Source organism: Eschrichtius robustus, chromosome 17, assembly GCF_028021215.1.
Source record: "Eschrichtius robustus isolate mEscRob2 chromosome 17, mEscRob2.pri, whole genome shotgun sequence".
NCBI lineage: Eukaryota > Metazoa > Chordata > Mammalia > Artiodactyla > Eschrichtiidae > Eschrichtius > Eschrichtius robustus.
The window spans coordinates 531,417-549,846 of NC_090840.1; the positions used below are offsets into that span (position 1 = coordinate 531,417).

Sequence of the window (18,430 nt, forward strand, 5' to 3'; positions counted from 1 at the left end):
GTCGGTTCCCAGACCTCCTCGTGTTGAGAAATGTGAAACCTGATTAATCACACAGAGCAGAAAATTCCAAAGAAATACCCTCATGTTCCACTACAAAGATGGCTTTCATGAAGGCCAGACTTTACTGGAGTGTAAAATCCAATCATTACAGGACTTTAAAATTACAAAATCTGTTAAGTTCTTGACCCTAAAAGTAAGCAAGATATTTTCTGTTATTAATTAACAGAAAGATGACTGAGGGCCACAGAAGCCGGTGACGGGTACCCGGGGGTCACTGTGCTGGTCCCTCTGCTTCTGAGTATGTCTGAAATTTCCCATAGTAAGAAAACAGAAAATATCACAAATACACAAAAACACAGAACAGGAAAAAAAAATGGAGAACATAATCTGAAAAAAATCTTTTTAACCACTTACCTTTAAATGTAGACCCAAATTCGGATCAGCAAGTAGACTAACATATGTTGTAAAAACTTCTGGGAATGCACTGTGATTTGTATTAAAAGATACAGATGAATCAATCTAAAGGAGGGAAAATGAAAACACATTTCTACATTATGCCTCTAACGTCCTTTAATACATCTTCTCAGTTTTTTAAATTTCAGAAATGACCTATACATTTGTTCTTGGGCGCCAACAGCATTTCAACAATTCCTGTTCTGAAATATTTTAAAACTATCCGCTAAGACAATGCACGTAAAGCTACACTGAGAAGATAAAGAATAAGAGATGAAAATGAGAATAAAAGATAATCATGTAAAATAATGGAAAAGTGTAACATATAAGGTAATCAGCAATTGTCCAAGTTATTTTTTGTCAGACCAATGAGCTTTTCAAGAAACCGCCATCAAACTTTTAAAGACGCAAGCAACAGACACAACTACATTTCCAAGGTCTCTCGAAATACCTGCAGAATTTTTGCCAGTAAGGTCAGCACGGCCAGTTTACTGTCCGGGGCAGCGTCCCTGGCCCACCACGGGCCGAAGCTCCTCCAGCTCTGCAGGATGGTACCCACCAGCTTCAGGCCTTGGTGCTTCTGACTGGCTCGGTCCCGGAAGCTCTGATCCAACAGACCGTTCAGAATGGCACTCACCTGAGACAGCGCGGGGTGAAGCAAGAAAAACTCTTACCATCAAGGCTGACAGACACGCAACAGAATTCACTGTCATTTTTCAAAGCCATTCTTGGAAAATGAAGATGCTATTCCTAGAACAGCTCTTTACTTCACAACTCCTCCTCATACCTGAAAACAGCACTTTAACATGTAAGTTTTCCCACAAAGGCACACAGTGGTCCCCTTTATGAAATAATGCTGAAGCTGCTCTCTGTTGTTTTCTTGGTCGGGGCCATTCTCCATGGCAGGGGAAATCAGCTCTCTCTGGTCACCATCACCACCAGATGCACTCATATATGGACACACACACAGGCACACGTACAGAGGGACACAGGGACACACACACACATGCACACAGGGACACACAGCGGGAAACACACACATGCACACGCACGCAGGGACACACAGACACGGGCACGCAAGGGCACAGGGAGGTACATGCACATCTCCTGTCCTACTGCCTTCCCAACAGTGATCTCCTAAACTCGGTCAGATTAATTCAATATTCCTGCCGTGGTGACAGGTAGCTCCGCTCACAGATGATCCGAGCTGAGTACTAGCACACATTTCCTTCCTCACATAACATTTTGATCTCCCTGAAGTAAGTACTTGACGCTTGAACAACTCGGGTTTGAACTGCATGGGTGCACTTAACGTGGAAACGCGCAGTACAGCGCCGCGCGGTCTGCAGGAGGGGGGTCCGTGGACACGAGGGCCGACTGTACAGACAGTTGTACGTGGACGTTCACCTGGCAGAGGGACAGCGCCCCAGCGGCCCCCTTAGCTCTCTCGATGTATGACTGTCACTGTTGTCATCAAACCCTCCCAAATTCACTACGTCTCCTCTAGACGTGCAAACGCATCAGGGAGGCTGTGAGCCATCCCTGGGCCGCCGTCTCAGGAGGGTCAGGGACAGCGGTCCGGGTCTTGAGTGGAGGTCACCCCCCGCCCCCGGGAGACTCGCCGGCAAGCTTTCTGGACCCCGCGCCCTCCTTTTTCCTGGCTTCTGCCCCATCTCGGCGGAGAACTTCCCCCCGCAGCTTCCCAGCGAGAGGAGCACAGGACACAGACCCCACGGGGACCTGGCACCCCTGAAACACCTGCACTCGGCTCTCACTCATCAACGATAATCCCTCCCACTCAGGTGGGAAGCATTCTTCCCGAAACTGTGCAAGGAATCTGGCTCACTGTCTCCCAGGCTGCACTCTGCTGTTGCAAAGACAACCGTCATCCAGGTTCCTGATCCTTTGAAAGACCTTTGGGTTTTTTCTCTTATAGAAACTTTTCAGGATCTTCTCTCCTGGGGAACCCCCAAGGTTTCAAATTTTCAAGAAGTCTGCTCCGTGTGGAGCTGTTTCCAATGCAATGCACTGGACATTCGACGGCCTTTTCCATCTGGAACTCAGAACGGTCATTCCTGAAACGTTATCCATGAAGCCTCTACTTGGCTCGTCCTCTGTCAGGGGCAGAGGCCATGGAGCTGGACCTTGTAGATAGATTCCAAGTTTCCTCATCGTTTCTCCATTTTCTGATTTGTAACCTTACTCTACTCTCCATGAGCGTTCCTGAACTTTATCTTCCAAATCCACTTCATTCTTAATGCCACATAGGCATTCTTTGTGATGCCTATGTTTAATTCACAAATTTTCTTTCTTGTTCTCTGATGTCCTTTCTCAATAGCGATTCTTGTTTCATGGACACAGTATCTTCTCTCACCTCTCTGAAGTTTCTTTTTACATCCCCATCTCCCTGAATAATCTCTGTTTCAAGTGCTTTTTCCCTGCCTGTCCTTTCAGAAGCCCTTTCCTCGAGCGCCTGGTGCTTCATGGTGGTCGGGACCCACCGAGGAACTGACAGATGTGTGAGCACTGGGCGGGGCTCACCAGCAGTGAAGACCACTGGAAGCCGATCTGGCTGGGCTGGGATAACGGTATCTTGAATTTCTCTCTGGCTTTTCAGAACAGTCTGAAATCCTGCCTGAGGGTATATCTAGCTGACTGTGTTCTGAGAGCCAAACTGAAGAAAATGGCCTAAAGCCTCAAGGTTCAGAACTTGGACAGGCTTTCACTTAATTCCCCAGAAGGTATCCTTACATCACAAAGGACCATAAAAAATACCACTAGGAACAATTATACACCAACAAACTGGACAACCTGGAAGAAACAAATAAATTCCTAGAAACATACAACCTACCAAGACTGAATCATTGAGAAATAATCTGAACTAGTAAGGAGATTGAATCAGTAATCAAAACATCCCAACAAACAAAAGTCCAGAATCAGATGGCTTCAATAGTGAATTCTACCAAACAATCAAAGAAGAACTAACACCTTCTCAAAATCTGCCAAAGAAGTTGGGGGGGTGGGGGGAGGGGGGCACGGAGGAAGCACTTTCAAACTCATTTTACATGGCCAGCGTCACCCTGATACCAAAACCAGACGAGGACACCTCAAGAAAAGAAAATTACAGGGAAATATCCCTGAGGAACACAGATGCAAATATCCTCAACAAAATATTAGCAAACCAAATTCAGTAATACATTAAAAGGATCACACACCATGATCAAGTGGGATTTATTCCAGGTATGCAAGGATGGTTCAGTATCTGCAAACCAATCAAGGTGATACACCGCATTAACAAAATAAAGGATAAAAATCATCTGATCATCTCAACAGATGCAGAAAAAGCATGTGCCGAAACTCAACATCCACTCATGATAAAAACTCTCAACGAATGGGTATAGAGAGATTCTGTTTGCTAGTATTTTGTTGAGGATTTTTGCATCTATATTCAGCATAATAAAGGCCATATATGACAAGTCCACAGCTAACATCATACTCAGCAGTGGAAAGCTGTGAGCACTTCCTCTGAGATCAGGGAAAAGACTAGGATGCCCACACTCGCCACTTGCATTCAACGTAATATTGGAAGTTCCAGTCACAGCAGTCAGACAAGAAAACGAAATAAAAGGTATCCTTTCACTCAGAAAAAGCAAAACAGTCTCTATCTGGAGATGATATGATACGTAGAAAACCCTCAAGGCTCTACCAAAAAAATGTTAAAACTAATCTAAAAATTTAGTGAAGATACAGCATACAATATCAATATACAATTATAACATTCTACATAATAGTATGAATACACAATAGTTCTCAAAAAGATTTGAGAACATGAATAAATGTTTGAATAAATTGAGAGACATACTATAGAAAACGTGGCTTAATTTTTTTTAAAGAGGTCAACTTGGTTTAAATATGCTCTATACACATTGTATCACCACTCAAAATCCCTGTATGTTGTGGAGAGGGCTGTAGGAAACTTGGCAAAATGATTCTAAATTTCACTTTAAAGAAAATGTGCAAGTATAGCTTTAAGAATTCTAAAACACAAAAAAACTACGAAGGAACACTGCCTTACCAGATATTAAAGTGTATCTTACAATTGCTGAAATTAAAAGTGTGGTACTGGCTGAAAAATAGATAGGTAAGTAACAAATTAAACAACCTCCGACCTAAATTTGTATAGAGATTCAGATCTGAAAAAGTTAGAAACTTGAATTAATGAGGAAAATATGCATTTGTGAATGAATGTTTGTCCAGTATATATCTATTTAGGAAAAAATATCATTTCTACAGTGCTGTTTGCATTACTTACATTTGTTTAAAAAAGAAACTATAAAAGTAACAGAAGAAAACATGGGCAGATAGATTTTAAAGATAATATTGGGATGGAGAAAGCCTTTCTAAGTATGACATGAAAAACAGAGCAACTGAAAAGAAGACTGGTATCTTCTTTAACTATAAAAAAATCAAATACTTCTGTATGGAATAAACACTCCAACTGAGAAAGACAAATGGTCAGTAGGAAAAAGGACTTTCTGCATACATGACAGACAGAGGTCTGCTACACTTAGTATACAAAAATTTTACAAATTAATAAGAAAATACATCCCAAGAGAAAAATGGGCAAAACACAAAAATACAGCATACACCAGAAACACTTTGGCTGTTCAAAAAAAAATCGGTGGGAAACCAAGATCAGAAGAATTGAGGAACTAACGTTAAACTTGGGGATAAAAGTACGAAGTGGAATTCTCACCAGTGGAGTAGTACAGTGCTTTTGCTATGGTTCAAAGCATTTCAAACATCACTATGTTGCTTAAAGAAATACTTGGGTTGTATACTGTGATTCTAATCTTCACTAAAGGTGTTTCTTTAGAAAAAAGGTATCTTTACCCTTAACTACGCCCAGGGTCCCCCAGCCAAGAGGGTCTGCGCCTCCAGCCTCCTGCGCCCCCCAAGGACAGGGCGAGCCCGCGGGAGCTGGCTAACAGTCACCCAATCCCACCGCCTGCACACCAAGGCCCCACTGCAGCTTTCTCGTACTCTGAAGTCTGTCACTGCTTGTCCTTTTGCTTTCTAGCTTCCAAAATGTTGTCACTCTTGTCTTTTCTCCTTTTCTGTATTCTTTAAGACTGTGCTTTCAAAAAAACAAAAAACCAAACAACAACCTTGCTTCTATCACTTTAGAGGGATCTAGGGAGGAGGTGGAGATAAATGAGTATGGTTTCTTCCCCGTTAAGTCTGAATAGTTTACAAGCTCGAAATGCTGTTATTTCCTGAGTGTTGTGGGTCTACTGCAATTTTATTTCTAACTTCTAAAAATACAAATTTCTAGTGCACTCTACCACAAAATCTTCCCCTACAAGAGACAACTAGCACTGCTTGGAATAAAAGCTTATTAACTCAGCAGGAAATTATGCCTCTCCCTTAGAATGATCATTCCAACAGTTAACAATTTTTGATTGTCTACCGACAATCAGGTTAAAGTTCAAAATTTTGTGTTTAGCAAACAAGTCAACTATATATTAAATACTGATCTGGAATTCCTTGGCGCAGTGGTTAAGAATCCGCCTGCCAATGCAGGGGACACGGGTTCGAGCCCTGGTCCGGGAAGATCCCACACGCCGCGGAGCAACTAAGTCCGTGCGCCACAACTACTCAGCCTGCGCTCTGGAGCCCGTGTGCCACAACTACCGGAGCCCGTGCACCACAACTACTGAAGCCCGCGCGCCTAGAGCCCAGGCTCCGCAACAAGAGAGGCCACCGCAATGAGAAGCCCGCGCACCGCAACGAAGAGTAGCCCCCGCTCGCCACAACTAGAGAAAGCCCGCGTGCAGCAATGAAGACCCAACGCAGCCAAAAATAAATAAATAAATAAATTTATTAAAAACAGATACTGATCTGCACAGGTTCACTCTGAGGGGGCAAAGGGACTAGAGCAGGAACACGTGGGAAGTGAGGCCTCAGCCTCGAGACCATGGAAGCCGTGACTGGGGAGGACTGCAGCACATCAGGACCAGCCGCGGCCGGTGGGGCCGAAAAGGCAGGCTGGCCTTTCAGGGATGGAACCCGTACCCCCCTGCATCTGAATGCGAAGTCTTAACCACTGGACCAGCAGGGAAGTCCCTCACTTTGTTTTATTGCTGTATTATTTCAGGCATATGGCAACCCTTTTATAAGCATTACTAAAGAAAATATACTTTATTAAAAGGAAAAATCCATTACCAGTTTGGGATTATCCACAGATGACTTCATGAGCTCCAATACAGCAACATCTAGATTTTTCAACAGTTCAGTGTTGATTGTTTCTGAGAACAAGCTGTAGAAGTACTGTCCATGAGAGAAGCTGATGATGTTCCTCTGGGACCCTCCTGAGGATGGCATGGACACCACCGCCGTGTCCAGGAGAAGACCCACCAGGTGCTCACACTGCAAAGAGGAAACGAGAAGGGCTGTGGCACACGACTCCCTGGGCGGCTGTTAACTCTGACAGCGGAGAACACAGAGTCTACAGGGGCCTGGTCCTGGGAGGCCTGGGTTGGTCTAACTGTAGACATTCAGCATGGCTCCACTTTCCAGGTTTTGCTTTGGGTGAGAACTCTTCCCCTGACTCACGTGTCTCCCAGTGTTCCACAGACTCTCGTGGCTGCTGCTCTGAGGGGAGAGTCTAGGAAGGGTGAGGGCTGTTTGCACTGAGTGGACAGAGGGGCCCGAGAAGGGGATGGGGTGGACGGGGGAACCACAGCTAGAGAGACTGTCTGAGGCCAGCCCTGCACAGCTCAGAAGGCCGTGAGCGCTTTGTGGGGCATCTGGGACACTCCTCCAGGGCCTCCCCCACATCAGCCTCTGAAGAGTCGCCAAGGATGGGGGAAGCAGAGGCCACTGTGTCAACACAGGTCGGCTTTGCAGTCACAAATTGCTCTCTGCCTGAAGGCCTTTTGGAAATAAACTGGGATAGACAAAACTTCAGCTTAAGAAGGTCATTCTACTCCTTTTATATTAAAAATTAAAAAAAAAACTTTTAGAAAGTCATCTCACGTAAATCAGTTAATGTCCTTGTGCAGCTAAGAAGTTACCCAGCTAAATTCCCGTTTTCAGAGACGCTGCAAGTGAGTGACGCCTGACGTCACTGGGACAGCACACGTGCACGCAGCTGTTTTTCCTACCAGTCCTCCACAAGCAAAGGCCAACTCCAGAAGTCCATTGGCGAGCCGCTTGCAGCTGGGGTCCAGTGAGGGCAGGCACTGCCCTTCGACTCCAGGTGCGATGCTTTTATAAACCAGGGAGAGAAGCTTTGTGCCGAGAGAATGCTGCTCATCTGCAGACTAGAGTAAAGCAACACTGAAATACCCAACAGTGAGGTATGACATAGAAAAACGCAATCTCACACCTTCCATTAATACAAATCCAGGTTCACCAACACTGACCACTGCCTACCAACCGTCAGGGACATTTTCACTCACCTCTGGCTCCTGGCCACACAGGCACAATAGCAGTTAGTGCCTAAAGGTCTTCAGAAGGTGCTGGAAATATTCAAGTGTCCTTTATTTTCATTTTACATTTATAAACTTTTACACTTACTGTCATATTTACACTCTAGGCAACACTGCCACGTCTGGAGCAAGTATCTCTCTAATTCCTATCTTGGCATGCTCTGTACATAAGGGATATTTTAAAAAGGCTATAAATAAATCGACAAACTGGCATAATGAGCTAAGAGAAATGTAAAACAAACTGGCACGGTTACCTGCAATGGTGCTACAACATGCAGAAAGCCAGCCCTGTGAAGCTGCTTGCAAGCCGACACGACAGACGCCAGCTTGGCCCTACGAACGTGAGCGTCCAGGCCATAAAGGTCAACAGCGCAGAGCTCCTCAATGCTGGCCATGCAGGGAAAACAAAAGGAAACCAGGTGAGTGCCGGCCTCACGACGTTCCAGGACACTGAAGACGGTGTGCGTCCTGCTGCAATGCATTTACTAGCTTCCCGGTGCCCCAGTCCACCGCCAGGTCCTGGACGGCAAACCCCGGTTAAGCAAACTAGGGTGCGTGCCAGCGCCGCAGGGACGCCTCGGGGCCACCCGCAGGCCGCCTGCTGCCCTGAGGGCTAAGCCGTGGAGGGGCCTCTGCGCCCTGCCCTCACCCCCACCCCGCCCCGAGGCCGCCCCGGAAGCCCCACCTCCATGCCGTGACCTCCTCCCTGAGGCACGCCTCCAGCGCAGCGCGGTGCGGGGACGTCTTCAGGGCCCTCAGCAGGCCCACGCACACACTGGGGAGGTGGTCCATCACCGGGAAGTCCCCGACGTTGAAGCCCACGCTCGAGGGCGCACACAGCGTTCTCACCAGGAGCTTCATAAGGTCTGCGCTGCACGAATCCTTCCCGAGGAGCTGCACAGACACACCCATCGGTCAGCGTCAGGGCGTTCACCGCAGTGGACGGCCCAGCAAGCGGGAGGGATGGGGCGGGGCTCAGGCAGCACACAGTTCAGGTTCTGCGGTCCCCAGGTCTCCGCCGCGTGGACCTGACTACCGTCACGGCGGGAGAGCAACCGTGGACCACACGTGGACAGGCGGCCCGGAGGTGCCCCAGAAGCCTTCACAGGGCGGCGCCATGGGCTTCCAGCCCTGGCAGAGGCGGGGCCTGGCGCACAGTAGGTGCTGAGCAGGCACTGAGGGGGTGCGGGTCTCAGCCTCACAGACACATTTACAGATGTTGGCTGATGCGCATTTCGTCAGGCAGATGCTTGATCACAGCATAAAACACAGTAGCCAATAAACACCTAGAAAAACTGTGTCTTTTATTTGCACAGTGAGAATCTGAAGTACACGCAGAGTTTTATCATTACTTTCAAGAAGAGACAACTCCTATAGCAAGGGAAAGTTCTAAGAAGGCCAGAACCACCATAGAGGGTAGCCAAGCACAGGCCCCTTGACCAGGGCAGCGGGCGGGCCTACCTTCCAGCTGTCAGGGGAGGTGCCAAGCAGCGTTGTGGAGAACTCCAGGACCCGGACCACCACCGTGCATTTGCTGTAACTGTATCTTTCTCCCTCCTGTGGGCTGGGTCTGTCACCTGCGGCCCCGGCACCAAAGCACTTTTCTGCAGCCGTAATATCATGCAGAGCAATGCTTTCTAAGAAGAAAGCCACTGCTTTCCAAAGTGAAGACTGTGTTTCAGCACCTAGAAAAAATTGTATTAAAATGTTAACATACACTTCCTTCTAAACCCACTAAGATTAATGTAAAGTTCTGTCTTTAAGTACAGGTGTGATATACTTTCAGTCAAAATTTTAAAGGTTTTAATAAAAGCCGAATAAAACGGCACTTATTTCTTCTCATCTCAAAACACCACCCGAACAGAACTCAACTGCAGACTCATACAGTAAGAACACACCTACGGAAGGTTAGGTCTTGGCTCTCAAACACTACTGTGGGACCATAAATTAACATGATCTTTTTGAAGGGCTATTTGCCAAATCATACTAAAAGCTTAAAAAAACGTGCACACCAATTTCTATCAAAGGTTTAAAAGCTCATATGCTTTGATCCAGCACTGAAATTTTATCCTCGGGAAATAATGGCAGAATTGCAAAGATGTGCTTTGAGGATGTTAATTTTAGCAGTTTTTAATAATAAAAAAATAGAAACAACCTAAATGTCCTTCAGAGGGCAACGGAGAGACACGCCATGGCAGTGGCCTTTAAGCCGGAGGCTGTGACTGGCGTTTTATGGGATCAATTTCTGATCAACTCCCAAACGGGTTTCTCCCCAAACTCGCGAGTGTGAGACACGCTCCGCCACACGAAGGACGGACACGCTGTTCTCCGCTCCGCAATCCGAGCACAGCTCGCCGTTCTGGGGTAAAGGCAGGGGACACGTGACAACAACGGTGCACAAGCCAAGGGAGTGAACAAAGGTGGAGGCTGGTTAGGTCCTCTAGGGTGATGGCTTCCAGGTCTTTGTTCTCCTTAGATTTAAGGAAGGCGATCAAACTGCCAACTGACAGGTCATTATGTATTTAAAGAATTGGGAGACAATGTGTTCAGAACTGCATTCTCAAACGCCAGGTACCCTGAACCCAGCAGGCCAGGGGCCGTGTCTGACTCCTCCCAACCCCGTCACCTCTGACAGGCCTGCGGAGAGAACGGCAGGCCCTCTGGTCAGACGCCGCCCCAGCTGGAACGGAGCCCACCCCCCCCCCCCCCGCACAAACAATCATGTAAAGAGCACAGCCCGTTCTGAGGGCAAGTCTGAGGCTCCACCCACGGGAGGGCATCCAGGAGAACCGCCAGAAGACTCAACCAGCCACTCTGAGAACCCTGAAGCAGAGAGCGCAGCGGTCAGGCGACAGCCGGCTCCAGGCACTCCTTCCCGGGGGACGCCACTCCCAGAGCCAGCGCCTGTCCGCGTGGGCCACCGGGGTCCCCAGGGGGACAGAGCCTGCCCAGCACTCACATCCCACCCGCCTGACGTCCTTTGCAAACAACACCGTCACTACCGCACTACAACAGAGAAGCTCCAGGGACAGAAAGATGCAAGAAAACTAAAGAGCCGTTACACAGAGATGTGGCACAAGATCAGAGGGCCTCAGGAAAACCTCAGAAGGTTACTTTACGTAAGGGTCACTGAGAACCTGTGAACAGGGCAAGGAAGCAGCACAGACTCCGGGCAGGGAGTCCCCCCACCCTCACTGTGAGCTCGGAGACGCAGGCAGAGCTGAAGAAATGACACCCTGTGATCCTGTCCAACCAAAACCCCACCCATCTTGGCCCCGGCATGGTTCCGGGCAGAGCCCCACGGTGCTGGCCCAGGGAGGCTCCACCCACCCAGGAGCTGGGCGGCACCCAGCGTCCCTGCGCCCAGGAAGGTGTTGTAGCACTCCAGCGCGGCCAGCAGCGCGTCCATCCACTGCAGCGCGGCACGCAGGCTGAACGGCCCGTGCGGCTGGAGGAGGGCGGGCTGGGCGAGGATGCCGGCGGGCGGATTGCAGGCGCCTCCCCCCTCAAACGCGCTTACGAGGAAGGAAACGCCATCCTTCTGGACCAGGTCTCTCAGCCACAGGGAAGGGCATTTGTTGCCTTAAAAGAGAAATAAGATTAAAACACACATATAAATCACTTTCATGTAGTTAAAAATCACTTGATCTAATCACTGTACCTAATTAAAAACAGCATTTCCCAATAATAAAAAACAAAAATTAAAAGTCTGGTATGTTAAAAATGTAATCAGACCAGAACAAGACGGGCAATATCACAATATTTCAAAATGTCCCACATAAACGACCTACCAGTGCACTGAAATTCCAAAATGATCCAGGATAATCTTATTTTAACCGCAGCACTTACAACTTGCTCACTGTACTTACTGTCAAGAAGGTATTTCCACCAAAAGCCATTCTCTTCAGTCTCTTTAAACATTATTAACATAGTCGGATACCATTTGAATACCTATAAACTTCACACTCTTTCTCCTGCCTTTTTTCCTGAAAGTCATTATTGCTTTTTTTAAGGAATAAACACAGAGCAGTCAGACACTCCAGCCCCTCTGCCTGTGCTACCAGCGGCCGCGGGGACCAGGCCTCGCCAGCCTGCTTCCTCGTCCACAGTGAGACGCACACAGTATCTACCTCTGAGGTTGTCACCAAGGTGAAGTGAAACCGAAGCAGTTAATATCTGAAAAAGTGCTTAGAATAGCATCTACCACATGGCAAGTGCCGTGCTTATTAAATAAGAGAGTCAAATGATCTGCTTTTGAAAAGATATTTTTCTTTTAGGTATTAATCATTTTCTAAATTAAAGAAAAAAACATTAAAGTATATTTTGTATGCTCTGAAATCAGTGGCTGTAAAAAGGTCAAGTCATTCTGACTCTAATGAATGTACAGAAGAATCCAAAACAGTAATATATTTCTGATGCAAAAGAAGAACTGGGGACTTCCCTGGTGGCGCAGTGGTTAAGAATCCGCCTGCCAATGCAGGGGACGCGGGTTCGAGCCCTGGTCCGGGAAGATCCCACGTGCTGCGGAGCAACTAAGCCCGTGCGCCACAACTACTGAAGCCCGTGCGCCTAGAGCCCACGAGCCACAACTACTGAAGCCCATGTGCCTAGAGCCCGTGCTCCGCAACAGGAGAAGCCACCGCAATGAGAAGCCCGTGCACAACAACAAAGAGTAGCCCCCGCTCACCACAACTAGAGAAAGCCCGCGCGCAGCAACGAAGACCCAGTGCAGCCAAAAATAAAATAAATAAATGAATAAATTTATAAAAAAAGAAAAAAGGAAGAAATTTTTTTTTACTGTGTCAAAAAATACTTCTCACAAGCTATATAAGTGAAAGATTAGTACCATGTTTTCAGGGTTTGTCTTAGGAAGAAATATTAAACATTCCATTATTTTCACTAAGAAGAAATGAATAAAACTGTAACCATGAGTGAAGAATACTATATTTAAATTCTACATCGAGTGCTAGCTAAGAGCAGCAGAAGAGGACGTGCAGAAAGGAAGGACCCGGGAAGACAGGTCTAGAGGGAAGCAAGACAGGTCGAGGATTGGTGGGGGTGGGGGGGGCGGGGAGGGGGGCGGGGAGGGCCCTCCCCACCGTGAGGTGGTCTCTGTCTCTCTGCCTCTCCACCCAACCCGCCCCGACTCCCCGGTGTCGGCATCGGAAGGCCCTGACACGCAGCGGGGCCAAACCTGCACCTGTCATTACGTCCCATGGATCTGGGTGTCCACATACCCGGCCCGACCACGCACAGGGCACTACTGCAGGACACGGGACCTTAAAAATCACAGGGGCAAAGATAAAGAAGAGGGCAAACACCCCACTGGAAGCCACAAAAGAGGTGAGTCATGGTGGTAGCAGGGCAATGTTCACCAGTACTCAGCATCCTGTGCTTATTAACAAAGACCATTCTGAGAGGTAGAGCGCTATTATTTCACTGAAAGTATACGAGGTCCCTGTAGCAGGCAGCTAGGAAGAAGAGCAGTGGAAATGTCTGCGATCAGCCGAGCTGATGCCGCTGGAAATCGCAGGGCCTGCAGCAAGCAGTCCTACCTCAGAAGAGTCTGGGCCTCAGTTTCCTTTAAAAATAAGGAGAAGATGCCCTGCCCTCCATCCCATCCACTCTTCACTGACTTCGTTGTGAGAATGACAACATGTAAAACAAACTTGTTAACTAAAAGCAGTAAGCATATATAAAATACTAATAATGTTTTTAAAACAATTCTCTAAATTAAAAAATACAAATATACATTTCTACCATATACATAAAATGATAGTATAGTAGATAATTACATACTATGTATTTATATAGCATACGTAAGGAATAGTATGAATACAATCACAACATACAGTACGTAAAATATATAGTATTTAACATAACGTATTCCGCAGTATATATTATATTCGAGTATAACAAATGCGGAACCCTTCTAAGTCTCAGAATGACACAGAGTCACTTCCACCTCTTGTCCCTGAAGCAGCCCCACAGAGGTCCTCCACGCCACGTGCTGAAGAGAACCAGCGCACGATCCGTGGTGCACTGGCACCTCCTCACCCAGATGCCCACGCCACAGCATGTCCTGGTTCTGGACTAGTGCCCGGTGCACGTGAAGGGGAGTCAGGGCCTGAGTCTGTCCTGGGGCACAGCTTCCCCATGCCTCAGCTACCGAAGCCCACGCCTGAGCTACCAATACATTTATTCCTGAGAAATTTAGAAATTATCTCAAGTCTCTTAAGTACAGTTTAATGGTTTAGTACAGTAACTACTGAAAAGCATAGGTCCATCGCTTTCCTTTAATACCAAATGATCTGAGATCATTCAGACTTAGGAGTCTGGCAATTCCTTATTAATTACAGGTCGAAATAAAACAACTGCATTACTTCATTAACTTTTTTTTTTTTATATAAGTGTGTTTTTTTAAATTTATATTTGGCTAAGTTGAGCCTTTGTTGCTGCACGTGGCTTTCTCTAGTTGCGGCGAGCGGGGGCTACTCTTCGTTGTGGTGCACGGGCTTCTCATTGCAGTGGCTTCTCTTGTTGCGGAGCACGGGCTCTAGGCACGCAGGCTTCAGTAGTTGTGGCTTGCAAGCTCTAGAGCACAAGCTCAGTAGTTGTGGCACACGGGCTCAGTAGTTGTGACTCGCGGGCTCTAGAGTGCAGGCTCGGTAGTTGTGGCGCACGGGCTTAGTTGCTCCACGGCATGTGGGATCTTCCCAGACCAGGGCTCGAACCCAAGTACCCTGCACTGGCAGGCAGATTCTTAACCACTGCGCCACCAGGGAAGTCCCACTTCATTAACTATTAGTAAGATTTCTAACCTTAACTGAATATCGTGTTAACTACTATGGTCATCCAATCCTTCCTTCTTTCTTTGAAGCGGGACAGAAAAGCAAAGATGCTGTGGAATAAAAGGTACTGGAAATTCTAAGTTTACATCTTCTGTAGCGTCTGACTAACATCAAAACAGCATTTTTTTCTTTCCTTCTATAAATGTGTGAGAAATGTACAGCCATAATTTATCACCTGTCTTACAAACGATCTGTAATGATTATTTTTTGTACTTATTCTTTGTATTTATTAGAACGTACTTATTTTTTGTATTTATTAGAACATGTTACATTTATCTAAATAATGGAAATATCATGTTTTATATAAGTGCATCTCTAAACTACTGGCAAAAGTCATTTATAGGGCATAAAGACCATCGTACCTGGCAACAAAGGAACAAATTTATAAAAGAGTTCTATGGATTTGTGTCGACATTCTGTCTGGGGCCTCCCACAATTGGCGAAAAGCCACTGGACCACGTCCGATAAACACAAGGATGCCGTAGGTGGAAAGCCTCTGCATGGAGAATACACTGTATTTAATATTCACACCCCAACATTCAGCATTTAGCTGACCCCAGAGTCTAAAAACCATAAATTCAATTTTGCTACCCTGATACATGCACAAACCATATTTAAAGGCATTCGATTTATTTTTAGTGTATTATCATTAGAAAACAATTGAAATGTCACAGGCAAAATAGGTCCTAAATGCTGCTTACCTTTTATTTTTTTAATTGAGGGAAAAATTAAAAAGCATTTCTTAAAAGATCAGCACCAAGTATTTTCATGTTTTCTTTTCAATGCACTTTAAAACGAAAGGGGGTTTAAGATCTGAAGCAGTGCTTCTCAAACTGTGGTCCCTGGACCAGCTGCATCAGTATTAGCTTGGCAGAAAGGCAAATTCTCAGCCCCACCCTAAACCTACTGAAGCCAATTCCACAGCAAGGCCCAGCGACCTGTGCTGTATGTAACCAGACCTCAAGGTAATTCTACTGCTCAAGCGTGAGCATGAGTGACCTGCAGAGACGTCATACTCAGCGGCAGAATCTGGAAGAATCAATTTTAAAACCACAGAGGGAGTATTAATGTCCAGTCTACAGGTTATGCTTCTGCAGAGTGGTGGGCGCCAGCAGACACCAGAGCCCCCAGACCCCTGCACAGACCTGGGGGAAGAGGCATGGCACACCCGCACCCCGTCTGAGAAAGAGACCTTGCCGGGATGGAAATGGGAGCAAAGACTGGAAACCACTGGGCAATAAGCCAGCCTTGGTTTTGAGTGGCTTCATTTCATAATCTGTAACCTCATTCTGTCAAAATCCTACCATTTCAATATTTTAGTTCTTACATTTCAAACCTACTCCATAACAAACAGCTCATGCATATTCCAAGCAAATAATTCCACACCAAATTCGTATTCAAAATTAGTGCAGACAAATGTCTCAGTTACAAAACTGATTTTCAAATTGTATCCACTATCCCAACCAAGATGACACCTTAAACAAAGCACTTTCAAACATAAAGCTTTCAAGTTACTTTGGAAAATTGACTCTTTGTACTTTCACAAATTCCTCCTAGATCCTCCTGTGCTAACTGAGAATTAGTTTTATGTTCGGGGGAAAGAAAAAGAAAAAGGAAGCAACATCACCTACCGGGGACAGCGTCGCTTTTTTGCTTTGTTTAAAGAAACGTGCTTCTTCTCGACGATGCGCCCCAGGTGATCGATAGCATCGCAGCATTGCTGAACTGTACCTGCTCTCAACACAAACAGAGATTGCTGAAGGAGATCTACAGCTGATCAGCATTAGCAAAGTAGCACTACAGGCTTATCGGCCTAGCTTTGTAATTAAAAAGGTGATTTTACAAAGGAGTATTTTCATCCCTCAAAATACAACACTGCACATCCAAATACAAAACCCATGTTTAAGACTGCAGGACAGCAGAGCAAAGCACAGCCTTGTGTACAGGTCTGGGATGGAAGGGCTCTGCAGGTGTTACAAAACCCACAAAGCAGGCCACAGCCCATGCACCCCACTGAAGGCTATTATTTCAGGGGGTCAGTTCCTTGACCCGCACTTTTCTCATGGAGGTTAAACTACATTATAGTTAATAATACAGCCACTGCAGGAGGAGAAGAGAAATAAAATAGTAAAACCATCTACAGGCATCTAGGGTTATTCGGGAAAGGGGCCTCACACAGCCTATTTTGACCTCTGTTACCAAGGAAGTTTTCTTTCTACGCTTTTTAACTATGGCAGTGATTTTTAAAAGAGTGAAATTTCATCTACACTTTTTAACTATGGCAGTGATTTTTAAAAGAGTGAAATTTCATCTACGCTTTTTAACTATGGCAGTGATTTTAAAAAGAGTGAAATTTCACTTGCTGAGAAAATTCACCTATGTATGTCAAGAGAAGGCGCTCTGAAGCTAATGGCGGCTGGCGGCGGGACTGAACTGTAAGTGTTTTTGCTCATTAGTAGGGCTGTCACCAGGGAGGACAACAGAGCTCCAATCTGTCAAAAAATGAGACACCACCATCTGGCAAGTGAGAGGGGGAGGGGGTCTCCACGGCACTCGCTGTGAGAGCCACACCAGTGTCCATGCGCCCCGGGCCAGACCCCCATGCAGACTGAGCGGGGAGATCCCCGAGAAGTCTTCCAGCCCCAGAACTCCTGGATGGTCCTGACAGCTTCCGGACAGGACTTAACTGCAAAGACGATCATTTATTACTCTCTTTGCCGCTCCAGCCTATTTCTGACTTAGTATGTTTAAACAACGTCTTAATTACTGTCAAAATAGCCTTATTACAATCTTGTAAGGAAACCTACTTTGTACCTTCTAGCTGTCATTAGTGAATTCAGAGACAAGGGCCAGCTTTCTTTAGCTCGTGCCAGCCGTGCGCTTTCAGTGGAGCTTCACAGCAGGGCTGCCCATGTGCCCTGGCCAGGATCCCTGACCAACCAGGGGTCAAGCTGAGTGGACGCCGGGGGACACGGCGAGTCGCAGAGGAGGCACTGAAGCCTCTTGTACCAAGCGGGTCTGAGGCAGCAGAGGGCGCCACCTCCCCTTCACTTATCCCCCGAAATGGGGATGTGAGGAGAAGACAGCACCTTACGAGGGGGTGACCTAGGCCCCCGCGGGGACAGGCTCCCTACACACACAGAAAGCCCGAATGGGACCTACCCAAGGACCTCTCATCCGCATGTGCTAAGGCCAGGCTTTCAATGTATGTCACCAAGGCTTCAAACACGAACTGTTCTACCAGAGACTCTTCTTCCCTGCAAAATAAAGAATACTGAGCCTTACCTGAGAAGACAACAAAACAGAAACAATGAAGGGAAAAAATTATGTTATTAAAGAATACATACCTTAATGAAATTTGTCTTTAAAAATGCCTCAAATGTTTTAAAACATAAAACAACCTAAAACACTTCTGCAAGAAGAAAACCTGGTCAAAAACAGACCCAAGAGGCACGGGCTTTTTACTATTACAAGCACCCTCCTCCACCTGTGGACCTGCTCACAGCACATAACCTAAAACCTAAAGCCACTGTTCTGACCACACTCCACACACCTCATCAAAATTACATGCAGCAGAAAAGAAGACCTGGTACTACGTTCACATTTTTTTTAAATAAAGGAATTTTAAAAGCT

General features: G+C 46.5%; 1 protein-coding gene across 7 annotated transcripts in view; it reads right to left on the reverse strand.

Moving 5' to 3' along the window:
• The window catches only part of PRKDC (protein kinase, DNA-activated, catalytic subunit), a 150,452-nt gene that overhangs the window by 77,015 nt on the left and 55,007 nt on the right, over positions 1–18,430 (reverse strand). For 5 of the 7 annotated variants that reach the window (XM_068525884.1, XM_068525883.1, XM_068525886.1 and 2 more), the window contains exons 28-38: positions 17,960–18,054; positions 16,429–16,531; positions 15,160–15,293; positions 11,277–11,528; positions 9,408–9,631; positions 8,632–8,840; positions 8,201–8,333; positions 7,620–7,778; positions 6,679–6,882; positions 905–1,090; positions 415–519 (exon numbers count right to left, since the gene is read on the reverse strand). In XM_068525884.1, the coding sequence (XP_068381985.1) occupies positions 415–519; positions 905–1,090; positions 6,679–6,882; positions 7,620–7,778; positions 8,201–8,333; positions 8,632–8,840; positions 9,408–9,631; positions 11,277–11,528; positions 15,160–15,293; positions 16,429–16,531; positions 17,960–18,054 (1,804 nt within the window). The remainder of the gene's footprint in view (positions 1–414; positions 520–904; positions 1,091–6,678; positions 6,883–7,619; positions 7,779–8,200; positions 8,334–8,631; positions 8,841–9,407; positions 9,632–11,276; positions 11,529–15,159; positions 15,294–16,428; positions 16,532–17,959; positions 18,055–18,430) is intronic. The other 2 variants (XM_068525885.1, XM_068525882.1) reach the window with 1 other exon arrangement.